A 22,575-nucleotide genomic window follows, 5' to 3' on the forward strand; every position below is an offset into this window, starting at 1 on the left:
GGATATTTAAGCTCACTAACTATAGGTTTCCACTATCTTGCCCCTTTACTATCTTCCTGCAGTAACAGTCAATTGGAATTTTAGGAAGAAAAATGCAGATGAGGGTGAAGAATCATCTGGGGACCTCAATGTGATGTTTATTGAGACCAGTGCCAAAAACAGCTGCAGTGTAAAAAACAGAACACCCATTTCTCTTTACAACACATCCTTTGCACTGTCTCTACTTACCCACCACCACTTACTTTTAGATAACCCTGGATTTCCCCATGATAGCAAGGAGGCAAGGTTCATTCCCCACCCCAGCCTGAAAGCACAAAACCACCCCAGGCTCTGAACCTCTGAAACAGTTTCCCCGCGCTGTCGGTATACTAAGCCAGCTCTTCTGGTATGGCTTCTGCCCTTTCTTCCATAAATGGCTTCACCTCCACTGCTGGAAAAAGGGCACATCTTTCTTTCTTAGCTTTTCTGGGGGTAGGGAGTGTGAAAGCAGAGAAGCAAGTTTCCCTCAGTGTTAAAAGCCAGGACAATTTTTCTGCTTAAGTGGTAATGGAAAACAGAACTAACTTTAGCCAAAGCTGGCTCTTTTGTTTGACTTTAAGTGAAGACCATGTGGTCAGAATTCCTCTTTTTTTTTTTTTTTGGTTTGGTTTTTCGAGACAGGGTTTCTCTGTGTAGCTTTGCGCCTTTCCTGGAACTCACTCTGTAGACCAGGCTGGCCTTGAACTCACAGAGATCCACCTGCCTCTGCCTCCCGAGTGCTGGGATTAAAGGCGTGCGCCACCACCGCCCGGCTGCGGATTGTTTTTTGAGACAGGGTCTGTCAGTGGCTCTCAACCTGTAGGTTGCGACCCCTTGGAAGGGGTTGAATGACCCTTTCACAGGGGTTACCTAAGACCATGGGAAAACACAGATATTTACATTACAATTCGTAACAGTAGCAAACAACGGAAATGATTTTATGGTTGGGAGTCACCACAACATGAGAAACTTCCTAATAAGCATTAGGAAAGTTGAAAACCATTGTTCTATGTAGTCCTGGCTGTCCTGGAGCTGGCTAAGTAGACTAGTTTGGCTTAGAACTCAGATCTTCCTGCCTCTGCTCCTAAGTGTTGGGATCAAAGGCGTGCATCACCACACCTGGTCTGATTTTTTTATGGTTTTAATATTCTCTCCCAACTCCTGTACTTAAGAATAAACAGCTCCCAGAAGCTGTCAGTTTCTTTTACTACATTGCACAGCTACTGGGTGACACAGAGCACCCCAGCATCTTCGTTGATGACTAAAAGACATCTATACAGGATGCAGATCTAAGGCAGCCAGGGTAACTTCAAAGGCCAGTACATTTTTTGCTCTGGTTTCACTAAAATTTGTGTATGTATGATGCTTAAAAACATACCTGGTATAAAAGAAAGCATCTTCAACAAATGGTGCTGGGAAAACTGGATGTCTACATGCAGAAGGATGAAATTAGACCCATATCTATCCCCTTGCAAAAAAACTAGCTCCAAAGGGATCAAAGGGCTATACATGAAACAGTATACTACACGATATAGGTGTAGGAAAGGACTTCCCAATAAGACTCCATCTACTCAAGAATCAAGGCCAACAACTCTCAAGTGGAACGTCATAAACTAAAAAACTTTCGTACAGTTAAAAAATAATCAACTGAGTGAAGAGGAAGCCCATAGAATGGGAGAGAATCATTCATAGCTATACATTTGACAGAGAATTAATACCCAGAACATATGAAGAACTCAAAAAACAAACAGCAAAAACAAAAACAGTCAAAATAACAAAACAATCAACTGAAACAAAAACAACACAAATGACCTAGTCCAAAAAAAAAAAAAATGGGTCTGGGACCTGAAGAATTCTCAAAAGAAAAAAGATATGGCTATGAAATATCTCAAAAGTGTTCATTGTCCCTAACAACTAGGGAAATGCAAATGAAAACAACTTTTGAGATTTCACCTTACCCCAGCCAGAATGGCAAAGATCAACCAAAGAACCTACAGCACATGCTGGAGGGGATGGGGGGGGACGACTCCCATTCATTGTTGGTGGAACTGCAAACTGATGCAGCACTCTGGAAATGAGCAGAGAGAACTCTCAAAAGGCTAAAAATAAGCCAACCACACGACCCAGCTATAACCCTTGACATCTTACTCTGAAGGTACTTGCTCGGCCATGTGCATTGCTGCTCTATTCACAATAGCTGGGGAATGGGGACAGCCTAAATGATGGCCTGAATGGATAATGAAACATATACACTATGGAGTATTATGCAGCTGTAAAAAAAATAAAATCATCAACTTTCCAGGTAAATGGGTGGAACTAGAAAAGATCATATTGAGTGAAGTAACCATTGTAACAATAACAATCAATGAAAGAAAATTAATCAAAGAATATATAAAAGGCCAAGAATTTGAAAGAAATCAAAGAAGGATATATGGGAAGGTTTAAAAGGAGGAAAAGGGGGAGCAAATGATGTAATTATATTATGATATCAAAAAGTAAAAGAATTTTGAAAAATTGTGTATGCACCTGCTTGTCTGTCTGTGCACCGCATCCATACCTGGTGGCTGAAGAGGGCAGAGAGTATTGGATTCTCTGGAACAGCAGTTACTGATGGTTTTGAGCCACCATGTAGGTGTTGGGAATTGAACCTGGGTCCTGTGGACAAGCCACTAATGCTTGTAACTGATGAGGCATCTCTCCAGCCACGATGGCTGGAACTTTTGAGCACACTTCTCCAATACGCTGCCTTTTGCATTTATTATTTACTTACTATGTGCGCACATATGTGCCATGGCATACATGTGGAGGTAGGAGGATAACCTGCAAAAGTCTGTTCTATCATGTGGACCATGGTGCTCAAACTCAGGCCATTAGGCCTGGCAGCAAGGGCCTTCACCTGCTGAGCCACTTCATTGGCCCAGGTTATTGTAAAATCCATGAGCTGGGTGTTGCTGGGTCTCCTCTCCCAGGCTGCAAGCCCCCTGCATTAAATGATATTTAACCCGAAATCCAACTCGGTGTCACTCTACTGGGCCTTGAAGAATCTTTATTATTTAAAACAATAACCACATTAGTAAAGCTAAAATAATGAATGCCTGCGAACCTCATCCTAAAGCAGTGGTTCTCAACCTTCCTAATGCTGAGACCCTTTAACACAGTTCCTCATGTTGTGCTGACCCCCCACCATAAAATCATTTCCGTTGCTACTTCCTAACCGGAATTTTGTTACTCTTATGAACTGTAATGCAAATATCTATGTTTTCTGATGGTCTTAGGTGATCCATGTGAAAGGGCCGTTCGACCTGTAAAGGGGTCGCGACCCACAGGTTGAGAACTGCTATCCTAGAGCAAGAGCTTTTCAGGAAACTTCGATGGGCTTCCCCTCGCTCATGATACAAATCTCCAAAGCCTTGTGCAGGTAGCCACAGCTGTGGTGTGTTCGTGACTACAAGGCTATGTCATATCCAGAAGGCAGAAGAGAGCCCTCCTATCTATCCTCTGGCTCCGACACATTTCCACCCCGCTCCCGTTTTCTGCAATGTTCTCTGCACCGTAGATGAGATGTAAAACTTGAGTGCTGAATTAACAAACTAATGGTGAGGAAAAAAATCTCAACTGGAGGCTATACCGATGTTTCAGTCGGTAAAGTCTTTGTTGAACAAACGTGAGGATATGAGTTTGAATCCCATAGTGCACTTAAAAACGCTGGATGTCTGCCATGTTGGCGCATACCTTTAATCCCAGCAGAGGTAAGTGCCAAGAGAGCCAGAGCTACATAACAGCAAGACCCTGTCTCAAACCAAGGTATCCTGGATGTGGTAGCACATACCTGTGATCCCAGCACTGGGGAGGCAGAGAGAGGAGGTTCCTGGGACTTCCTTGCCAAACAGACCAGCTAAAGAGATTCAGGTTCAGTGAGAGACACTGTCTCCAAAAATAAGGTGGGATGTGATTAAGGAAAGAGAGTTGATTCAGACCTTCACACACACATGTGCACACACACACTCCCTCCTCTCTCTCTCTCCCACACACACATACACACACACCTGTTAACCACAGCTGGGTACAGTGGTGGTGTACACCTGTATTCTCTGAATTTCAGAGGCTGAAGCAGGAAGATGAGTCCAAGGCCAGCTTGGACTATGTAGCAAGAACCTGTCTCAGAAAAAAAATAAACACAAGTTTATTAAGCATGGAAAGAGTCTTGACTTTAACGTTTGGTAGACTCAGCTAATAATTTTGCTGAAAATATCCAAGCTTTTCTTTCTCAGATGGCCACTGGGGGTCAGCAGAACAAATTAGAGGATAAACGTCTTTCAGGAAGACTTGAGCTAATTCTGCCTCCAGCTCTGCTCAGAAGGTACAGTGCCACCTAACAGAACTGAGCCTCTAGCAATCCCTTTAGTATAGCTGGGGTAGGATTCATGGCAAGAGCCAGGTTCTGTGGTGTTTATTTAAAAAGGTACATGTCTAGTTCTCCCACAAAGACTCACTCTCCAGAATGAATTAGGAGACTCAGCTCAGCTCCCCAGGATTCTTGTGTGTGCCTGCATGCCAAAGCCTGCAGATCGAGGGCAACATACAACTTTGGGAAGCAGTTCTCTCCTTCCACCATGTGGGTCCTGGGGAGCAAACTCAGATGGTCAGGCTTGGAAGCAGGCATCCTTTCAACCCAGGGAGTCATCTTGATGGTTCTTCCTAGGACTCTTTTTAAGTCCAAATTTGTACTTTCATTGTCGCAATACCTCCCTCCTTCAGAGAAAAACCCTTTAAATTCTGAAGTGGAGATGGCCCAGATGGGATCTGTGCAGTATTTAATGGTCAGTCATTAAATATCTAGGATGACAGAAAGTTATTTGGGGGTGGGGTCAGAAAAAGGAGGAAGTTGTAAGTTATCACTACTCGAACTACTACAAGTGGGAAATCAGGAACCAGTCTCCTACTGCTGCTTGTGAGAAGAAATGTATCCATGCTACTTCCTCGGTTTGAGTTCCAGATCAGAGAATGTGGGAAAGGAGAATATACTAACTAAATAGGGTGGTGGTGTTTTTTCCAGTGTTTGCTTGTGGTGGGTTTGTTTTTACTCAATGATATTTTATATCCAAATAGTATCACTCAAGCCACATTTATTCAGTATTGTGTTTTTACTTCGGGGGACGAGGAGGAAGGGGCAAAAACAGTGTCTCTTTGGAGTCTCCCAAGTGCATGGGACTCCAAAGTATATGTACGGGGACTGGATGGCATGGCCAGGCAAATCAGATGGAAGGCCCCTCAGACTCGTTTTTTCTACTGATTCCTACAAATAAAATGCTAAGTGACCGATCTGTGGTACCTGATAAATGCCAGTTGCTTTCCAGCTGGCTTTCTACATAGGCTACAGACATCTAGACAGCATCATCTTTCTCCTTTTCCAGAATAAAACTCACCTATGAAACTAGGGAACTCCAAGTACAGTACAGTTTATATAGAATGCAGCTGGTAAGCTGTCTCCCCATCCTCCCCATCCACTAAGCCAGGAAGGCGCTGAGAGTAGAATTTCCTGCCTGGCTTCTCGGAGGGCTAGCCAGCTTGCTCTGGCAGAGTCCACGTGGAGGGCTGTGGGCTGCAAGTCTCTAGTGCACAGTCCTCTCCTTTTGCCGATGATAATCTGGGGTAGGAAAGAACACAGAACATTATTTTCAGGCTGAGCTCCCAACTTCCCATTCCCAACTTCCAGGGTTTGCTGTTATCCACATTAAAAGGAGTTCTAGTTACCTAGAACCCTGCCATGTAAGAAAACAAGTGCCTTACTGTAAGGAAAGAAGCGCACACGCATGCTGATTTCTCGGGCTGTCTTCAGGATTTCAACAGCCTGGAAGGAACACGGCAGCTTGTACAAATGAAGAGATATTACCCAGGACAGAAACATAACAAAGGAATATAATGTGCCACTTCAGACATCTAGGTCACTGATGGCTGCTCTCTTCTGGTACATTTCCCTTGAAGAGATGCTTTCTTACAGATTAGGCTAATCCTGTCCAACCTGTCCTACCTGAGATGGCTTCTTACACAACTACAGCCCATGTGCCATGCTTACTTTGCTGTGCTCAATATCCTGGAAATCCACATCATTCACAGCTAGAACTTGGTCCCCTTCTTGAAGTCCTGCTCGATGTGCATCCGAGTCTGGAATCACCTGTTAGTAAAGGGATACCATATGTGATTGAGATGGAATAGTTTCGGGAGACTGCAGGAGAAATGCAGTGCTGTTCAAATGTGTTATTTCTGGGACACCACAGGGAGATTGTGGCTTGTCAAATGAAATTTGGTTCTCAGTTTGTTTTCGGCCTTTTTTTCTTTTTTGGTTTTTGAGACAGGGTTTCTTTGTGTAGTACTGGAACTCGATCCATACACCAGGCAGTCTTGAACTCACAGATCCATCTCCTCTGCCTCCCGAGTGCTGGGATCAAAAGCATGCCCTTGGCTTTATAGATTCTTTTTTGTTGTTTGGTTTTTTTTTTTTCAAGAAAGTTTCTCTGTGTAGCCCTGGCTGTCCTTAAACTCAGAGATCCACTTGCCTCTGCCTCCAGAGTGCTGGGATTAAAGGTGTGCGCCGCCACCACCACCGCCGCCCAGCCTGCTTTATAGATTCTTATTACCTACTCCCTATCTTCCTGCTTCTGCCTCTAGAGTCCTCAGATTACTGGCATGCCCCACCATACCTGACCCAATGCAATTTTGAGAAGGAAAGGGTGAGTTCCTATTATGTCCATTCTATGACTCTACTGCCTCATCCATTTTCCAGCCATTGGGGTACCAGTGTATTTTAATAAATACCCTTTGTTAAAAGGGAAGTAGCTAGTAATATAGTTTGCCACACACACATTCATACACAGACCTTGGAGATGAAGATGCCTAGCTGGGAGGCCTTTCCTCCTCGGATGTTAAATCCCAACTGTAAGACAGGAGCACAGAATGGGGACTCAGTACAGACCACAAACACAAGAACATTTAGGAGCATCAGTGTACTCAGAAGAAAATGAGACACTATGGAAGTGTCAGCTTTTCTGGTCACCTACTTCCCAATCTACATCTACACCCCAACCATGGCCAACTTCTGGCATGGACAAAATGTAGACCAGAATAGGAACCTCTGTAAGTTTACCTGAGCACCAGGGGGCTTCTTCAGTGTGACAATTCGGGGCAGAAACTGGGTCAACTCATTGTTGTAGTCTGGGTGGTACACTCTCTGCAAGACACAGAAATCTCAGAAATCTTTTTTTTTTTTTTTTTTTTTGGTTTTTTCGAGACAGGGTTTCTCTGTGTAGCTTTGCGCCTTTCCTGGAACTCGCTCTGTAGACCAGGCTGGCCTCAAATTCACAGAGATCCGCCTGGCTCTGCCTCCCGAGTGCTGGGATTAAAGGCGTGCGCCACCACCGCCCGGCTAATCTCAGAAATCTTATTCCCAGTCTTAGATGTCACATCTACCTTCCTTTAGAACATTAATAAATCAGCTATAAGTCAGGAAGTGGTAAAGTCATAGACTCAGTTTACATAGTAACAGTCTAAATGAGATGTTCCATCTCAGGACTAGCAGCCCCATAGATCACTATTCTTTTTTTTTTTTATTTTTTATTTTTTTACTGACAGGATGGAAACTAAGGTTGTGAATTTTCAGAATTCACTTGCGTGCTCTGGCAGGATGACTCTACAAGAAGTTTCCAATGGATCCCTGTTGCTTGGAATTCACCTAAGATTCATTCTCCATTGAGTTGCATAACCCTGCCACTTTATCTTTCGTATATCTCATACTTGGAGGTGGGTAGTCCTTATTCAGGAATGCAGATGGTTCCCACCTCATGAGGAGGAATCCATGCTGGAGGATTCTCATAGGCAGGCAGGAAAACCACTGGGTAGTCATCATAAGGGATCCGGGTGTCCATTTCAGGCAAAGCCCTGAAAAGGATAAATCAAAGCAAACAAAAATGATTTTAAAAGAACCAAGCTCTCTTAAGTTTCAGAAGGCATCCCATCCTAAGGTCATCCATTTATGGGCCTAGCCCACACGGAGGTGTTAAGACTGGAGCGGGAAAGGTGGCAAAAAAAAAAAAATCTATCAATTTTTCTAAATATCTAGATGCCTAGGACCTTGTTTAGCACTCTAATGGCATGTTCTCATTTCTCACAATTCTATAAATACTGGTGTCACCACCTTCAACCTAGGGATGAGGAAATTAGGATCGTATCTACAAAGGTCTACTTTAAAACAGCAAGGGAGTGCCAACTCTTAACTATCCCATAGGGCTTGGGGACAGGCACCGTCCCACTTTCTCTAGAGGTGCTTAGTAAAGGTGCTGTCTACAGGTGGACTCCGTCAGGACCGACTGCCTTCCAGATCCGGGTCCCGCATCCCGCCCGAATCCCGCGCCCACGACCACTTCACGCAGCACCACCTCACCGGCAAACAGGCCTCCCTCCGCGGCGCCTCGGCTCGCCGCCAATTCGGCCCAGGAACCGGAAGCGGATGCTTGCTAGCAGCGAGCACAGGCGGAGCTCGCTTTCAGCGAGCCAGCTCCCAAGCCCCCCCGCCCCCCCCCGGCGTCACGTTGTGCGTGCTCACACGCGTGCTCCTGTCACAGGCCGTCTGCGCTCCGATTGGCTGTCGCCTCTGGGATCAATTTGAAACTTGGCGGTTAAAGCTCCAGTTGGAACAGGGCGCCAGGGAAGATCCGGGAAAAGGACATTTAGCTTGGTGAGTTACGGGGCCGCGGGAGCTCAGATCCTGCCCTTTCATAGCACGCTAGGGCTTTGGCGTGGTTGCTGTGTCCGCTGGAGTTTATTGTCGTTTGATTTCAGATAGCACAGTGTTGGGACTGAGTAGACGGTGGCCAAGTCTGAGAGTGACCCGAGACAGGGATCCCGCTGGGAGGGAGGCTGCACCGCCGAGTTCCGAGGTCTCCTACTGCCTGCGGGACTTTCCACTCCGGCCAGCCTCCTCCGCGCCGACACCTCCCGAGCTGCGACCATGAAAGAAGAGGTGAAGGGAATTCCTGTAAGAGTGGCACTGCGTTGTCGCCCCCTGGTCGCTAAAGAGATTAATGAGGGCTGCCAGACGTGCCTTTCCTTTGTGCCCGGAGAGCCTCAGGTGGGTAAGAGTGGAGAGCCCTCTCCACAGCTGCGGCGGCTAGGCAGCAGCGAGGGGCGTGGTCTGGGTGTTTAGCTCCGCCCCAAGCCTTGTCTCTTGCCTTTTGCAGGTGGTGGTTGGTACTGATAAATCGTTTACCTACGATTTTGTGTTTGACCCCTCGACTGAACAGGAAGAGGTCTTTAATACAGCAGTAGCTCCACTCATAAAAGGCATATTTAAAGGTGAGGCTGTTTAATTCACTGACCTTTTTTGAGCATATATTATGGGTGGGTCATATAGGCACTACAAATAGGAAGGGCTGAAACAGATTCCATCCTTAAAAAAGGATGGCGGTGGTGGCGCACGCCTTTAATCCCAGCACTCGGGAGGCAGAGCCAGGCGGATCTCTGTGAGTTCGAGGCCAGCCTGGTCTCCAAAGCGAGTTCCAGGAAAGGCGCAAAGCTACACAGAGAAACCCTGTCTCGAAAAACCAAAAAAAAAAAAAAAAAAAAAAAAAAAACCAAAAAAAAACCCTCACAGCCTAGTAAAATTTGTGAAAGTCTTTCTACCCTTGAAGCTAGTTTTAGATTGTCCTGTTTATCTTTGACCTAGACATATTTTTGTTGTCTTGGGATCACAGCTCTGAGTATGGTGGCACACGCCTTTAATCCCAGGGTTTGGGAGGGAAAGGCAGGCAGAGCTCTGAGTTCCAGGCCAGCCTGGGCTACACAAAGAAACCCTGTCACACAAACACACAAAAAAACAAAGCAAAATATAGACTATATGGTCTTTATATATAGCTGATGGTGTGTCAACCTGCTGGAGTCCCGAGCCACAGCATTCAGATAAGTAATATAGCCTCTGGGCTCTGAAGGAGTTCAAAGTCCAGAGGGTCAGAGAACAGGGAGAGGACTACGTAAGTGAGTTTGAAGACATCGCAAACAAACCTTAAAATTTTACACGTATTTTAAAATTTTTTGTGTGATTTTTCTTTTCTTCTTTCCCTAGAGTTTCTTATATTCCAGGCTAGCTTTAAACTCATAATGTACCCCAAAATGGATGTGATGGTGCATGCTTTTAATCCCGGCAGGCAGAGGAAAGTGAATCTCTGTAAATTCAAGGGCAGCCTGGTCTGATATACACATATAGGGTTCCAGGCCAGCCCTACATAGTGAGACCCTGTTTAATGTGTAGCATGTGTGAATACACACAATGAGTCCTACTGTAGAAGTTTCACTACTTTCCTACAAAGTGGTTATGAAAAATAGAAGGTTGGCACTAACTCCTTTTAGGGGAGTTTAGGTGAATTTCCAAGCATAGGGAACTTTTGAGATAGGTATTGAATGATGAGTAGAATTTTTTAGATATTTTTTTAAAGCCCTTAAATACTATGACCAGTTAATAATCTTTACTGCAGAAGCTAAGGTTTTAATAGCAGGATTCCAAAGAGAGTAGAACCTCAAAGATGTCTAATTGTTATTTTAGTACAGTGGTTACTCATTTTTTCTAATTATTTGAGAATTTCATACATGTATATAACGTGTTTTTATCAAATCTCCTGTCTCCTCTCCTCTAATTCTTCCCCTGTCTCCAGCACATACACTCTTTTTTTTTCCTTAAACACAAAGTCTGTTTAGTGCTGCCAGTATGTAGAAACATCTTATTGAGCGTGGGTAGCTTCTGCAGGCCAGATCCCTGAAGAAAAGTGATCCTTCCTCTAGTAACCATCAATTGCTAGTAGTTCCTCAGCTAGGTGTGGGACTTCGTGAGTGGCACCCTGTATCCCTGCTGGGATTTTGGCTGGCTTGATCTTATGCAGATCTCAACAGCTATTCATTTAAAAATTAGAACCATATCATATTAGCGCTTTTAAATTATAAAATACATTGCATACAATCTAGCTTAACTTTTCATCTAAAGAAAAAATGCTTTCTAGCAATTAGATGAACTTCCAGTGTCTTGTTTGTGGCAGGGTCTCATTTAGCCCAGGATGACCTCAAACTAGATATGTAGCAGAAGCTGACCTTTAACTCCTGATCCTTCTGTCTTTCCCCCTAAAGTCTTGGAGTTCTGCGCATGCACCACTACAACCACCTCCAGTGTCTGTTTATATTTTTCCTTTGACAGAGAAGTCATAGAATCATAGAGTAGCCCACTTGAGAGCTGCTTTCTTTTGGACAACTCCGTTTGCTTGTTTGTTTGTTTTTACAGTTATTATTTTGTGTGAGTGTGTGTCACAGTGTGGGAGAGGGGAGTCAGAGGACAGCTTACAGGAGATGGTCCTCTCCTACCATGTGTGTCCCAGGTATTGAAATCGTTGTGCTGAACTATCTATCTCATCAGCCTTTATACAACTTTATTTATGCAACAAGGATCTCAATACTGAAAAGCTATTTACCACCCAGTAATTTCTACCCAGTGATCTTTGTTCAACATTCTAGATAAGCTCAAGCCTTCTAAGCAACAGCTAGTCAAGTATGTTTTCATCCTTTAAAAGGGATACCATAGGTACTGGACTCATGGCTCAGTGGTTAAGAATGCTTACTGCTCTTGCAGATGACCCAGGTTTGGTTCCCCACACTCACATCAAGCAGCTCACAACTACTCATAACTCCAGTTGCAGGTTATCTGATGCCCTCTGGCCTCCACAGGCACCTGCATGCATGTGGTGCACATAAACTCACACAGGTACACACACTCATAAATAAGTTCATCACAAATTGTTCAGGAAAAAAATGAGTTCAAGGATCACTAGGTCAACAACTTATCACAAAGGATTATTGCTGAACTACAGTGTTTTCCCTGTAATAGAGTTAAAAAAGAAAACTTAAGCCAGGCAGTGGTCGCTCTTGTCTTTAATCCCAGCACTCAGGGAGGCAGAGGCAGGTGGATCTCTGAGTTTAAGGCCAGCCTGCTCTACAGAGGGAGTTTCAGGACAGCCAGGAATACACAGAGAAACTCTGTCTCGTAAAACCAAAAAGAAAAAGTCAAAAAACAAATAACAAAACTTAAATGATGCCATGTCTCGGGGTATAGTGAATATCTAAATGTATGCACATGTCTGTACAGGTGTCCTTGCTCATGCATGTCTTTTAGAGGTCAGAGGTCAACAGGTGTTTTCCTCCATTGCTCTCTATCTTTTTTTGTTTTTTGAGGCAGGGTTCCTCACTGAACCATTTCAGCTAGACTGACTGGCTGGCAAGTCCCCAGGATCCACCTGTGTCTGCCCTCCCAGTGCTGGGTTTACACAGATGTATGTTACCATGCCCAGTTTTTTTTTTTTTTTTTGGTTTTTCGAGACAGGGTTTCTCTGTGTAGCTTTGCGCCTGTCCTGGAACTCACTTGGTAGCCCAGGCTGGCCTCGAACTCACAGAGATCCGCCTGGCTCTGCCTCCCGAGTGCTGGGATTAAAGGCGTGCGCCACCACCGCCCGGCCATGCCCAGTTTTTATGTAGGTACTAGATAGCTGAATTCAGGTTTTTAGGCTTGCACACCAAGCAATTTGCCCACTGGGCCATTTCCCCAGACCCAACCTTTATTTATTCATTTATTTTTTTACATTTATTTATTTATTTGTTTAGTGTGAATTGTGTGTGCTGATGTGTCACAATGAACATGTGAAGGTCAGAGAACAACGTGCCAGAGTTAGTTCTTCCACTGTTCGGGCTCTGGGGACCAAAGGCAGGTCGTCAGGTTTGGCAGTAAGTGCTGTTACTCACCAGGCCATCTTGCCAGCCCTGTTTTTTTTTTTTTTGAGACAAGGTCTCAATGCAGTGCAAGCTTTCCTGGAACTCACTAAATAACCAGGGATGACCTTGAACTTTTGGGTCTCCCTGTGACCTCCCAAGTGTCAGGATTCCAGATGTGCACCTCCGTCCTTGGTTTGGTTTATTGTGTGCTGGGAAGCAAACCAGGGCTTTTGCATGCTAGGAAAGTACAAAGTGAGCTCTACTCCCAGACTAAATCCCTTGTTTTAGAACTTGAACATGGTAGTTCCAGAAACATTGCAAGAACAGCATAAAGAAGCCATTTTTCCCAGAATCCTTTGTGATAAGTTGTTGACCAAGTGATCCCTGAATACTTTACTGTTTCCTGTCGAGTTGCATTATCACATTACTACCATCTAACCCCAGACCTAGTCACGCTTTGCCAATTGTTTTATTAATGTCCTTTACTAGCAAACGGATTGAGTTCAAAAATCATGTTATTTAGTCCCCAAGTATGAAGTAGTTCTTGAACGTTTGTTTACTGTGTTCTTTTAAACTTTCATTGTCTTGATACTTGAAGATTACAGAGCACTTACCTATATGTTTCTGTTTGCTTTTATCTGACATTATGATAAAATTTGAGCTGTGTGTTTTTTAGCCAGAAACACCACAGGTGTGCTTCTGTATTCTCACTGATTCCTGTCAGGCAGTATGGTTTTTGATTTGTCTATTACTGCTGATGTTCATTCTGATAATCTAAGGTATAAATCTGCCAAATTTTCCCACTTACTGTAAAGTTAGTGTTTTCTTGCCTTTTTGCATATTTGAAAAACATATGGTTCTAATTCTCTTCTAATTACTTTTCTCTTTTCTATGATTTTGTTTAATTCTCATCTAATTAACTATTTCTTCCCTCCACTCTCTTCCTCATCCTATTTATTTTTAATAATTAAATTGTTCTCCCTTCCTTTCCCCCCTCCAACTCCTAACATGTCTCACCGCTTTTTCCCTTAAGTATATGGCATATTTTTAATTGTTATAGTTAACACAACACTCTCTCTCTCTGTCTCTGTCTCTCTCTCTGTCTCTCTCCAGTGCATAATATGTAAATAGAACCTGCTGAGTCTGTTTAGTGTTGCTTATATGTATATGATTTCAGGACTGACCACTTAACCAATTAAGGGGGAACATCCCTGGGGAAGACTAATTCTCCCTCTCTCTCAGCAGCTGTTAATTGCCTGTAGTTCTTTGTGTAAGAGTGGGGCCCTGTGAGGTTTCTCCCTTCCATGTTAGCATGTCTGTTGGTATTGGCCTTCTTCAGGTCTTGTTTAGGCATCTATACTGTTGAGGTATCATGAGTGAAGCCTGTCTGTCTTTTCTAGGTGGGTATAAGGATAAGTATTTAGAATGCAATTAGGAATTGTACTGGTCTAGTAATGCAGCTGTAGTAGGTTCTACAAGATCCATGACCTCACTAACCTCGGGTAATTGTCTAGGTTCTGAGTACAGGCATGATTTCCTTCATGTTAAGGGGGCCTTAGTCCAATTAGAAAGCAGTTGGTTACCACCAAGATAATGAGTGTCACTATTGAACCTTTAGGGATATCATGCTATGCTGGTCATTGTTGTGGTTCATAGGCTTCACAGCTAGGTAGGACTATTGGTTACTTCCCTTGCTTGGCAGTTCGCATAGCACCTTCATATGCTATGAAAGCTAGTCCCCAGGGAGGAGGCTTCCAGGTCAGATCCATTGTAGATCCCCAAGTCCAGTGTCCAAAGTGCACGGTCTCCTCAGCAACAGGACTTAACCTTCAGCCTCTGGAATGCAACAGTAGTAGCCTGTATTGTACCGGGAGTCTCTCGTCTCCTCTGACCAACAGCTTGAAAGGAGGTTTCTCATTTCTAGTACTAGGATTTTTGTTAGATAATCTATGACTCCTGAGGGGGAACATTGTCAACCCAGGTGGCATAAGTTCATTTAAACTATATATGCATATACATACACTTATATGTATTACATGTAATTTTAATAAAAATAGTATGATTCCTTATGGAATCTTCAAACATCTTTAGTATTATTTGTCCCTCTGCCCTCCCTCTCCCGTATTGTCCTCTCTAGCTCTTCTGCCACCATTTCCCTCATTTCCCCTTCATATCACATGTATCCTGTTATTTGTTTTGAAAACAGAGTCTCATTGTTTTGAAAACAGCAGACTTTGAATTCATTATGGAATGCAGTAGAGACCAGCTGTGAACTCCTAATTCTTTTGTCTCATTCTCCCGAATGTCAGGCTTACAGGCCTGAGCCACCATGCCCAGCTACCACCCCTGTTTTCTTTAGCCATTTATGAAACAATATATTTTTTTAGACTCTTCACTATCTGGTCAGTTTCCTCAAATGTGCTTCCATAGTTTAGTAAGAGTGCAATAGTTGTACTTTTTATTTATCTATTTTTTATTATGTGCGTGTCTGTCTTTTCTGCCTGCCTGCCTACCTTTCTTTCTCTGTGAGAGTATGTGCACATGAGTCCAGGTGTCCATAGAGGCCAGAAGTGTCAGATTCCTCTGGAGGTGGTTGTGAGCCACCTGAAGTGGGTGCTTGGGAGTTGAACTCAGGTCCTGTGGAAGAGCAGCGCATTCTCTTAACCACAGAGCCATTCCTTCAGCCCCTCCTTTTGTATTCTTAACCCGGGAAATACGGAAATGAAACTATTATTTGAAGACAACAGCAAGTATAAAGTGATTCAGATATACATGTGTTTAACACCATTTTTTTTTTTTTTTTTTTTTTTTTTTTTGGTTTTTCGAGACAGGGTTTCTCTGTGTAGCTTTGCGCCTGTCCTGGAACTCACTTGGTAGCCCAGGCTGGCCTCGAACTCACAGAGATCCGCCTGGCTCTGCCTCCCGAGTGCTGGGATTAAAGGCGTGCACCACCACCGCCCGGCTTGTTTGTTTTTTATTTTGTTTTGTTTTGTTTTTTTGAGACAGGGTTTCTCTGTGTAGTTTTGGTGCCTGTCCTGGATCTCGCTCTGTAGACCAGACTGGCCTTGAACTCACAGAGATCCACCTGGCTCTGCCTCCCGAGTGTTGGGATTAAAGGCGTGCACCACTGCCACCCGACTTAACACCATTCTTTTTTTTTTTTTTTTTTTTTTTTGGTTTTTCGAGACAGGGTTTCTCTGTGTAGTTTTGCGCCTTTCCTGGAACTCACTTTGTAGACCAGGCTGGCCTCGAACTCACAGAGATCCGCCTGGCTCTGCCTCCCGAGTGCTGGGATTAAAGGCGTGCGCCACCACCGCCCGGCTTAACACCATTCTTAAATGCAGGAACAAGGGGCTGGAGAGATGGCTCAGAGGTTAAGAGCACTGACTGCTCTTCTAGAGGTCCTGAGTTCAGTTCCCAGCAACCACATGGTGGCTCACAACCATCTGTAATGAGATCTGGTGCCCTCTTCTGGCCTGTAGACATACGTGCAGGCAGAACATTGTATACATAATAAATAAATAAATCTAAAAAAAAATGCAGGAACAAATCTAGTTTTTTTTATATTCAGCTCAATAGTATCCCCTTATACTCTGGACTCCTGGTACCAGAGTCCTGAGTGTTTTAGACACAATACTAAAACCTGGTTTCCCAAGATGTTGCTGCTTGTCCCTATCTGTGATATTGTAGAAAGTTATAGAATGTTATTCTCTTGTCCCACAGTCATATCAGGTTATAGCAGCAATATATTATAACATTTCAATTTACAGGTTAAGAGCTTTCATTTAGAGCAGAAAGGTCTCTCCTCCCCCCTCTCCCCTCCCCCCCCTCCCCTCCCCTCTCCTCCCCTCCCCTCTTCTCTCCTCTCCTCTTCTGACAGGGTCTGGCTTGCCTGGAACTTGCTGTGTAGACTAGGCTGGCTTAAAATCCACAGAAATCTGCCTGCTTTTGCCTCCCAAGTGCTGAAATTCAAGGTGTTGAACTACCACACCAGAAAGTTCTTTTTAAAACTTCAGAGTTATCAGTTAAATGAGCATTTTTTTTTTCAAAATTCAATTTTTTTTTTCATTTTCTATTTTTAGGTTTTAAAAAGTTGTGGGGTTTGGGGGGTTTGTTTGTTTGTTTGCTTGCTTGCTCTACGTATGTGTGTTTTGACTGGATTTGCTTTTGTATACACGTACATGCAGTGTCTGTAGAGGCCAGAAGAGGGCATTGGATCCCCTGAGACTCGAGTTTCTGGTAGTTGTAAGCCACCATGTGTGTGCTGGGAACCAAACCTGGGTCTTCTAGAAGAGCAGCCAGTGTTTATAACTGCTAAGCCATCTCTCCAGTCCCAAGATTTTTCTTTTTAACTCCAAAATTATCTAGGTAAATAGTAGATGACAGCTTTGGCAAAAATACAATGGCTGTTTTAACAGAGTTGCCTTTAGACTGTGTCTAATCCTCCCATAAGGGAAGGCTTTCTGAGGTATTTATTAGATGTTGAAGTAAATTTGAATTTACAGTTTCTTTAGCTCCTACTTTATAGTCAATTAGTGAGTTATAATAATAAATTGAATGTGTGAACAACCCATATATTATCTAATGGTTTATTTTAAAAAATATTGCTATAGCTATAGCTAGGATTACCTGCTTCCAGTTTCGGTCCAAACTCAAAACTTATGATATAAAAGGGAATGTACAAGTAGTATTCTATATTCTCTGGCAAGACAAAAAATAAAAATAGATGTAGAAAATAATACTTTTATTTGAATTAAGCTCAAACAGGTATACATCTTACCTGCCTTTCTGCAAACAATACAGATTGTATAGGCAACAATAGGAACACAGCCACTATTTCATGCTGCATTCCATTTAATAATTTATAAAATACAAATAGAAAAAACTCAAAGTTGTTTACTATCCTATTAGTCACAGATAATCATCCCAATGTGAATTCACAGCCTCTTGATCTTTGCCTCTATTTTTACTTACACTTAAATTACTTTTAGCCTGCTATTTTTTCCTCCCCCCCACCCCACCCCCACCCCCCGCCCCCAGTTAATTGTGTCATGGACTTTTTTCTTTAATTTCTGCCCTGTTTTGGAGACAGAGTATCCCTATCCTTATGTAACTCAATCTGATCTTGAATTTTTTTCTTTTTTTGAAACAGGGTCTCAATGTTTTACCCCGGTTGGTCTAGAACTCGCTATTACTGTCTTCCTTGTCTCATACTCAGGGATCCTCCTGCCTCTTCCTCCAGCATGCTGGGATTAAAGATGTGTTCTATCATACCCAGCTTGGCCTTAAACTCTTGAAAGTGCTGGCATTAACAGGAAAGCTCTACCAGGCCTGGTTCATAAGCATCTATAAATGGATTATTCTTTATTAATACTCTATAAAAACAAAGGATATATATGACATTGAGTCATACTTAAATGCTATTTCTGCATGGATCCTGACAATATGGTCTGTATATGTTCAGATAGTTCAGATAGGGACTTTTCATCGGTTGTAAAAAAAAAAAAAAACAACAAAAAAAAAAACACAAAAGTTGCGGCTTTTCAAATTCTCTCCCCATCCCAACTCTTTTTTTTTCTTTAAAGATTTATTTCTTTTTATTTTAAGTGTATGGGTGTTTTGACTTCTTGTATGTCTGTGCACCACATGTGTAGCTGCTGCTCAGAGAGGGCATCAGATCCCCTGGACCTGGAGTTACAGACAGTTGTAGCTACCATGTGGGTGCTGGGAATCAAACCTGGGTTCTTTGGAAGTGCAGCCAGGGCTCTTAACCACTGACCCATCTCTCCAACCCCAACTCTTAATCCTCCTGCCATAGCCACCTGAATTCTGGAATGCAAGAATGTGCTTTCATAAAAAAATATGTGCCCACCCACCCCCGTGACTGCTAAGACTTCTATTTACTTTCCATAATTTAGAATTGGTTGAGATAGGGAGTATAATCCTCAAAGAATAAATCTTTGGAAGGCTTTTACCATGATTTGGCTACCTTTGTTATCCTAGTCACATCGATATTTGACTTCCTAGCTTTTAAGTGCTTTCACAAGGTGGTGCAGTCTGAGGCCGGTATTTTTCTTTGCTTTTATGGAATCCACAGACCTTTTCTTTGTAGCTGCTATTAAAGGATTCTGTCTTAAGAAAGCAACTGTTAACTGAATGAACCGTTTTGAGCACCACTATCCATATGGCTTCTGTTTTGCCAGGATACAATGCAACTGTCCTGGCCTATGGGCAGACTGGTTCTGGAAAAACCTATTCAATGGGAGGTGCATACACTGCAGAGCAAGAACATGAATCAACTATTGGGGTCATTCCCAGGGTAATACAACTGCTCTTCAAAGAAATTAATAAAAAGAGTGATTTTGAATTTACTCTGAAAGTGTCTTACTTGGAGGTAAGTGATTTCTCTCCAGTTATTCTGACTTCAAGATTATCTTTGAGTAGGAAAATACATCCAAATGAGATTTTTCCTGGCATGACTCAAATTAGTAAATTGAATTTTTAGTAAATTGCATTTTAATAAATTGATAGCAAAAACTTACTTGCTCAGTTGGATCTGGATCCGACCCAGTTCTTTTCTTAATTAGAATTATCTGCTTAATCTGATTGTTATAAGAATTGGCACTGCCATGCAAAACTATGATAGGAATTCTTTAATTTTAGTTTGGCTTGTGTCACTGATTGCCTGTGGAATATGCAGAAAAGTGCTCCATTTCACTTTACTGCTAAGGCTTGAGTTACAGTGCTGCTGCTGCTGCTGCTGCTGCTGCTGCTGCTGCTGCTTCATGAAGAATGTTATTAAAAATTAGGCAAAATATTATACTGTGTAAGTGGTGATAAAATGTATATTTACTCAACAGATACTTATTGAGCATCTACTATGTGCCAGACCCTGATCTGGGTACTCAGATAGATCATGTACATGGGAGATATCAGTGAACTAACATTTTAAAGACCCTGTCCTTATAGGAACCTGCATGGTAGTGTATATCAGTATAAAATTGATTGGCCAATTGTATCTAACCTCACGACACCAAAAGGCATAAGGCATATGTGGAGAATTTGGCTTCTGAGAAGCTAGTTTATTGGTTCTACTGCAGTGGTGCAGTGATATCTATGAGGAACAAGAATTAAACTTATAAAATTTATGCATATAATTATAAATTGTATGTAAATAGTTTATCCTGATGTTGAGTTGTAATATGTTCTCAGATATAATGTAATTATAAATTGTATATAAATAGTTCATCGTTGTTAATATGTTTTCAGATATAAGAGGTAAAATTAGAAGGAGGTTAAAGATTATTACAATTACCCTTTATTTTCTAAAGATTTATTTTATTCTTTTTGTTTGTTTGTTTGTTTTGGTTTTTTGGTTTTTTTTTTTTTTTTTTTTTTTTGGTTTTTCGAGACAGGATTTCTCTGTGTAGCTTTTGGAGCCTGTCCTGGAACTCACTTCTGTAGATCAGACTGGCCTCGAACTCACAGAGATCCTCCTCCTGCCTCTGCCTCCTAAGTGCTGGGATTAAAACTGCCCAGTGATTTGTTTTCTTCTTAATTATGTATATGTCTATTTGTATGTGTGTGGGTATGGGCACGTGAGTGCAGATTCCCGACAGTTACAGGTACTTGTGAGCTGCCTGATGTGGGTGCTGGGGACTAAACTTGGGTCCTCTACAAGAGCAGTACACTTTTAGCCACTGATCCATCTCTCCAACCCCACCCAGATTAGCCTTCTTGAGTCTTGATTAATCCAGCCTTGGTCAAGGTAATTGAATATACAAATGATTTGAGAAACTAGCATGTTAAATAATGCCATCAGCAATAACAGTAAATAAGTGTAGTGCTGATCATGTATGAAACATTCTCTTAAGTAAAGTTTTACTGTTTTATTGACGTATTAGTTACAACTCCTCTCTTCCCTTGCTCCCACCTTCCACCCTCACTCCCCATAAGCAGCCATTGTTCACATTTTAATTGGCAAAAGTGATACTGTTATAGTATCATTAAGGAACTGACTTTGGGAGCTGGAGAGACGTCTCAGTGGTTAGAAGCACATGCTGTTCTTGGAGAGTACCCTGGGTGCAGTTCCTCCAGCTCTAGGGGATCAGATGCTGCAGGCTTCCACAGGCACCTGTATTCACATATACATACCCACATACATACAGACATACACATAATTAAAATACAAATAAATCTTCTTTGAACTAGAACTGAATTTGAACACCCACATAACTTTTCATGTGCCTGCTATTTCCAAGAGACTTTATCTTAAAAGCAGTATTAATTTTGTTATAGTATGTGAATTCATCCCTATAAAATATCAATTAATACATATAAAGTCCTTTTTCTTCTCCCGTTTATCCTTTCCTCTGCCCCTTCCCTTCCTTCTTTCCTCCTCCCCTCCCCCATCTCCTTTCCTTCTCTCTTTCCTTCTCTCTTCCTGCCCTTTTCCCTCTTCTGTCTTCCTCCCCTCCAGTCTCCATCTCCTGTCTCTATTCTTCCCTCCTCTCCCCTTCCTCTCCTCTCTCCTCTCCTTTGTTTTCCCTTTGTATCTTCTGTTTGCAGTGTTAGGTATCAACCTCAGGGCCTTGGGAATGATAGGCAAGGCAAGAGCTCTACCACAGAGCTCTACCCACAGCCATTACAGTCTTTAAAATTTCTGCAAGTGAGATATATATATGTGTGTGTGTGTGTGTGTGTAAATTACTTATGATCTTGCAACCCACACAGAGATGGCCACTGTTAACATACTTTGCCACTTTCTTTCAACAATATCAGATTTACAATGAAGAAATTTTGGATCTTCTATGTCCATCTCGTGAGAAAGCTTCTCAAATTAATATCCGGGAGGATCCTAAGGAAGGCATAAAGGTGTGTTTTTCCTCTCTTTCTTTCTTCTTTTGATGCTATTACAAATGTTGGTAAGTTCTAAAGGTCACATCCCTTTTCTTTGCTACTGTAGTTTTGAATGATTGCTAACATCTCAGTCTTTCAGTGGTTTTATTGGCTGTAATTCCTTTAGTTAATCTGGAATTGCTAGATGAGCGCTCTTGTGGGAAGAAAATAAAGGAAGATTCATATTCAGCTTCATCACTTTCTTCTTACTTCTTTTTTTTTTTTTTTTTTTTGGTTTTTCGAGACAGGGTTTCTCTGTGTTGCTTTGCGCCTTTCCTGGAACTCACTCTGTAGACCAGGCTGGCCTCGAACTCACAGAGATCCGCCTGCCTCTGCCTCCCGAGTGCTGGGATTAAAGGCGTGCGCCACCACCGCCCGGCTTCTTCTTACTTCTTGAAGGACGTAAAAGCAATTAAATTAACCATTAATTGTTTACAGGGTTCTGAGACTAAGCCCTTTAGTATGGCAGCCACTTGCTACAGGATAGCATTTAACTTGTAATTAATTAAAATAGAACAATCTGTTCCTTAGGTACACTAGCCACATGTCAAGGGTCACTTTTCTGTGTTGCTTCTGACTACTTTGTTGTCTAGCACAGATACATGAGATAGCCATGATCATAGACATTTCTACTGGACATGACCATCAGACACTGTACTGGGCTCTGGAATGATATAAAAAAGTAGAAAATTCAATTCAACAATTTAGAGTACATAGCCCCATAGGGAAATGATCACTTATCTGAGAACTTTGGTCACGTGGTCTAGGTACAGTGCTTGAGTATTCAGAACTAGAAGAACCAGGGTGTAGGTAGATGAGATTGAGTAGAACAGGCTTGGGGAAGTGTGTGTGGGAAATCGTAGC

At 42.5% G+C, this 22,575-nt stretch overlaps 2 protein-coding genes across 3 annotated transcripts in view; one reads left to right on the forward strand and one right to left on the reverse strand.

Annotated features, from left to right (window-relative positions):
• Positions 1–5,124: 5,124 nt before the first annotated feature.
• On the reverse strand, positions 5,125–8,576 carry Pdzd11 (PDZ domain containing 11). The gene is made up of 7 exons (XM_052733471.1): positions 8,456–8,576; positions 7,854–7,953; positions 7,163–7,246; positions 6,896–6,952; positions 6,095–6,193; positions 5,809–5,869; positions 5,125–5,665 (listed from the first exon to the last, which is right to left on the reverse strand). The coding sequence occupies exons 2-7, from the start codon at positions 7,938–7,940 to the stop codon at positions 5,631–5,633; spliced, it is 423 nt and encodes a 140-aa protein (XP_052589431.1). The 5' UTR covers positions 7,941–7,953; positions 8,456–8,576; the 3' UTR covers positions 5,125–5,630.
• Positions 8,577–8,622: 46 nt separating this feature from the next.
• Kif4a (kinesin family member 4A) overlaps positions 8,623–22,575 on the forward strand; it is a 122,397-nt gene continuing 108,444 nt past the window's right edge. Inside the window, exons 1-5 of one of the 2 annotated variants that reach the window (XM_052733491.1) lie at positions 8,623–8,749; positions 8,854–9,142; positions 9,252–9,366; positions 19,017–19,207; positions 21,595–21,687. In XM_052733491.1, the coding sequence (XP_052589451.1) occupies positions 9,023–9,142; positions 9,252–9,366; positions 19,017–19,207; positions 21,595–21,687 (519 nt within the window). In that variant the 5' untranslated portion in view covers positions 8,623–8,749; positions 8,854–9,022. Of the gene's footprint in view, positions 9,143–9,251; positions 9,367–19,016; positions 19,208–21,594; positions 21,688–22,575 lie in introns of both variants that reach the window. The other variant, XM_052733481.1, reaches the window with a different exon arrangement.

Source organism: Peromyscus californicus, unplaced genomic scaffold (assembly GCF_007827085.1).
Source record: "Peromyscus californicus insignis strain IS unplaced genomic scaffold, ASM782708v3 Scaffold_10__1_contigs__length_136768540, whole genome shotgun sequence".
Taxonomy (NCBI): domain Eukaryota; kingdom Metazoa; phylum Chordata; class Mammalia; order Rodentia; family Cricetidae; genus Peromyscus; species Peromyscus californicus.

Bases quoted from the DNA above. Each gene is read 5' to 3' on its own strand.
- Pdzd11 (XM_052733471.1), bottom strand. From the start codon at position 7,940: ATGGACACCCGGATCCCTTATGATGACTACCCAGTGGTTTTCCTGCCT. The intron at 6,953-7,162 runs GTAAACTTACAG...CCTGTCTTACAG, and splicing joins AGAAGCCCCCTGGTGCTCAG to TTGGGATTTAACATCCGAGG. The intron at 6,194-6,895 runs GTCTGTGTATGA...CTTTACTAACAG, and splicing joins TAGGCATCTTCATCTCCAAG to GTGATTCCAGACTCGGATGC.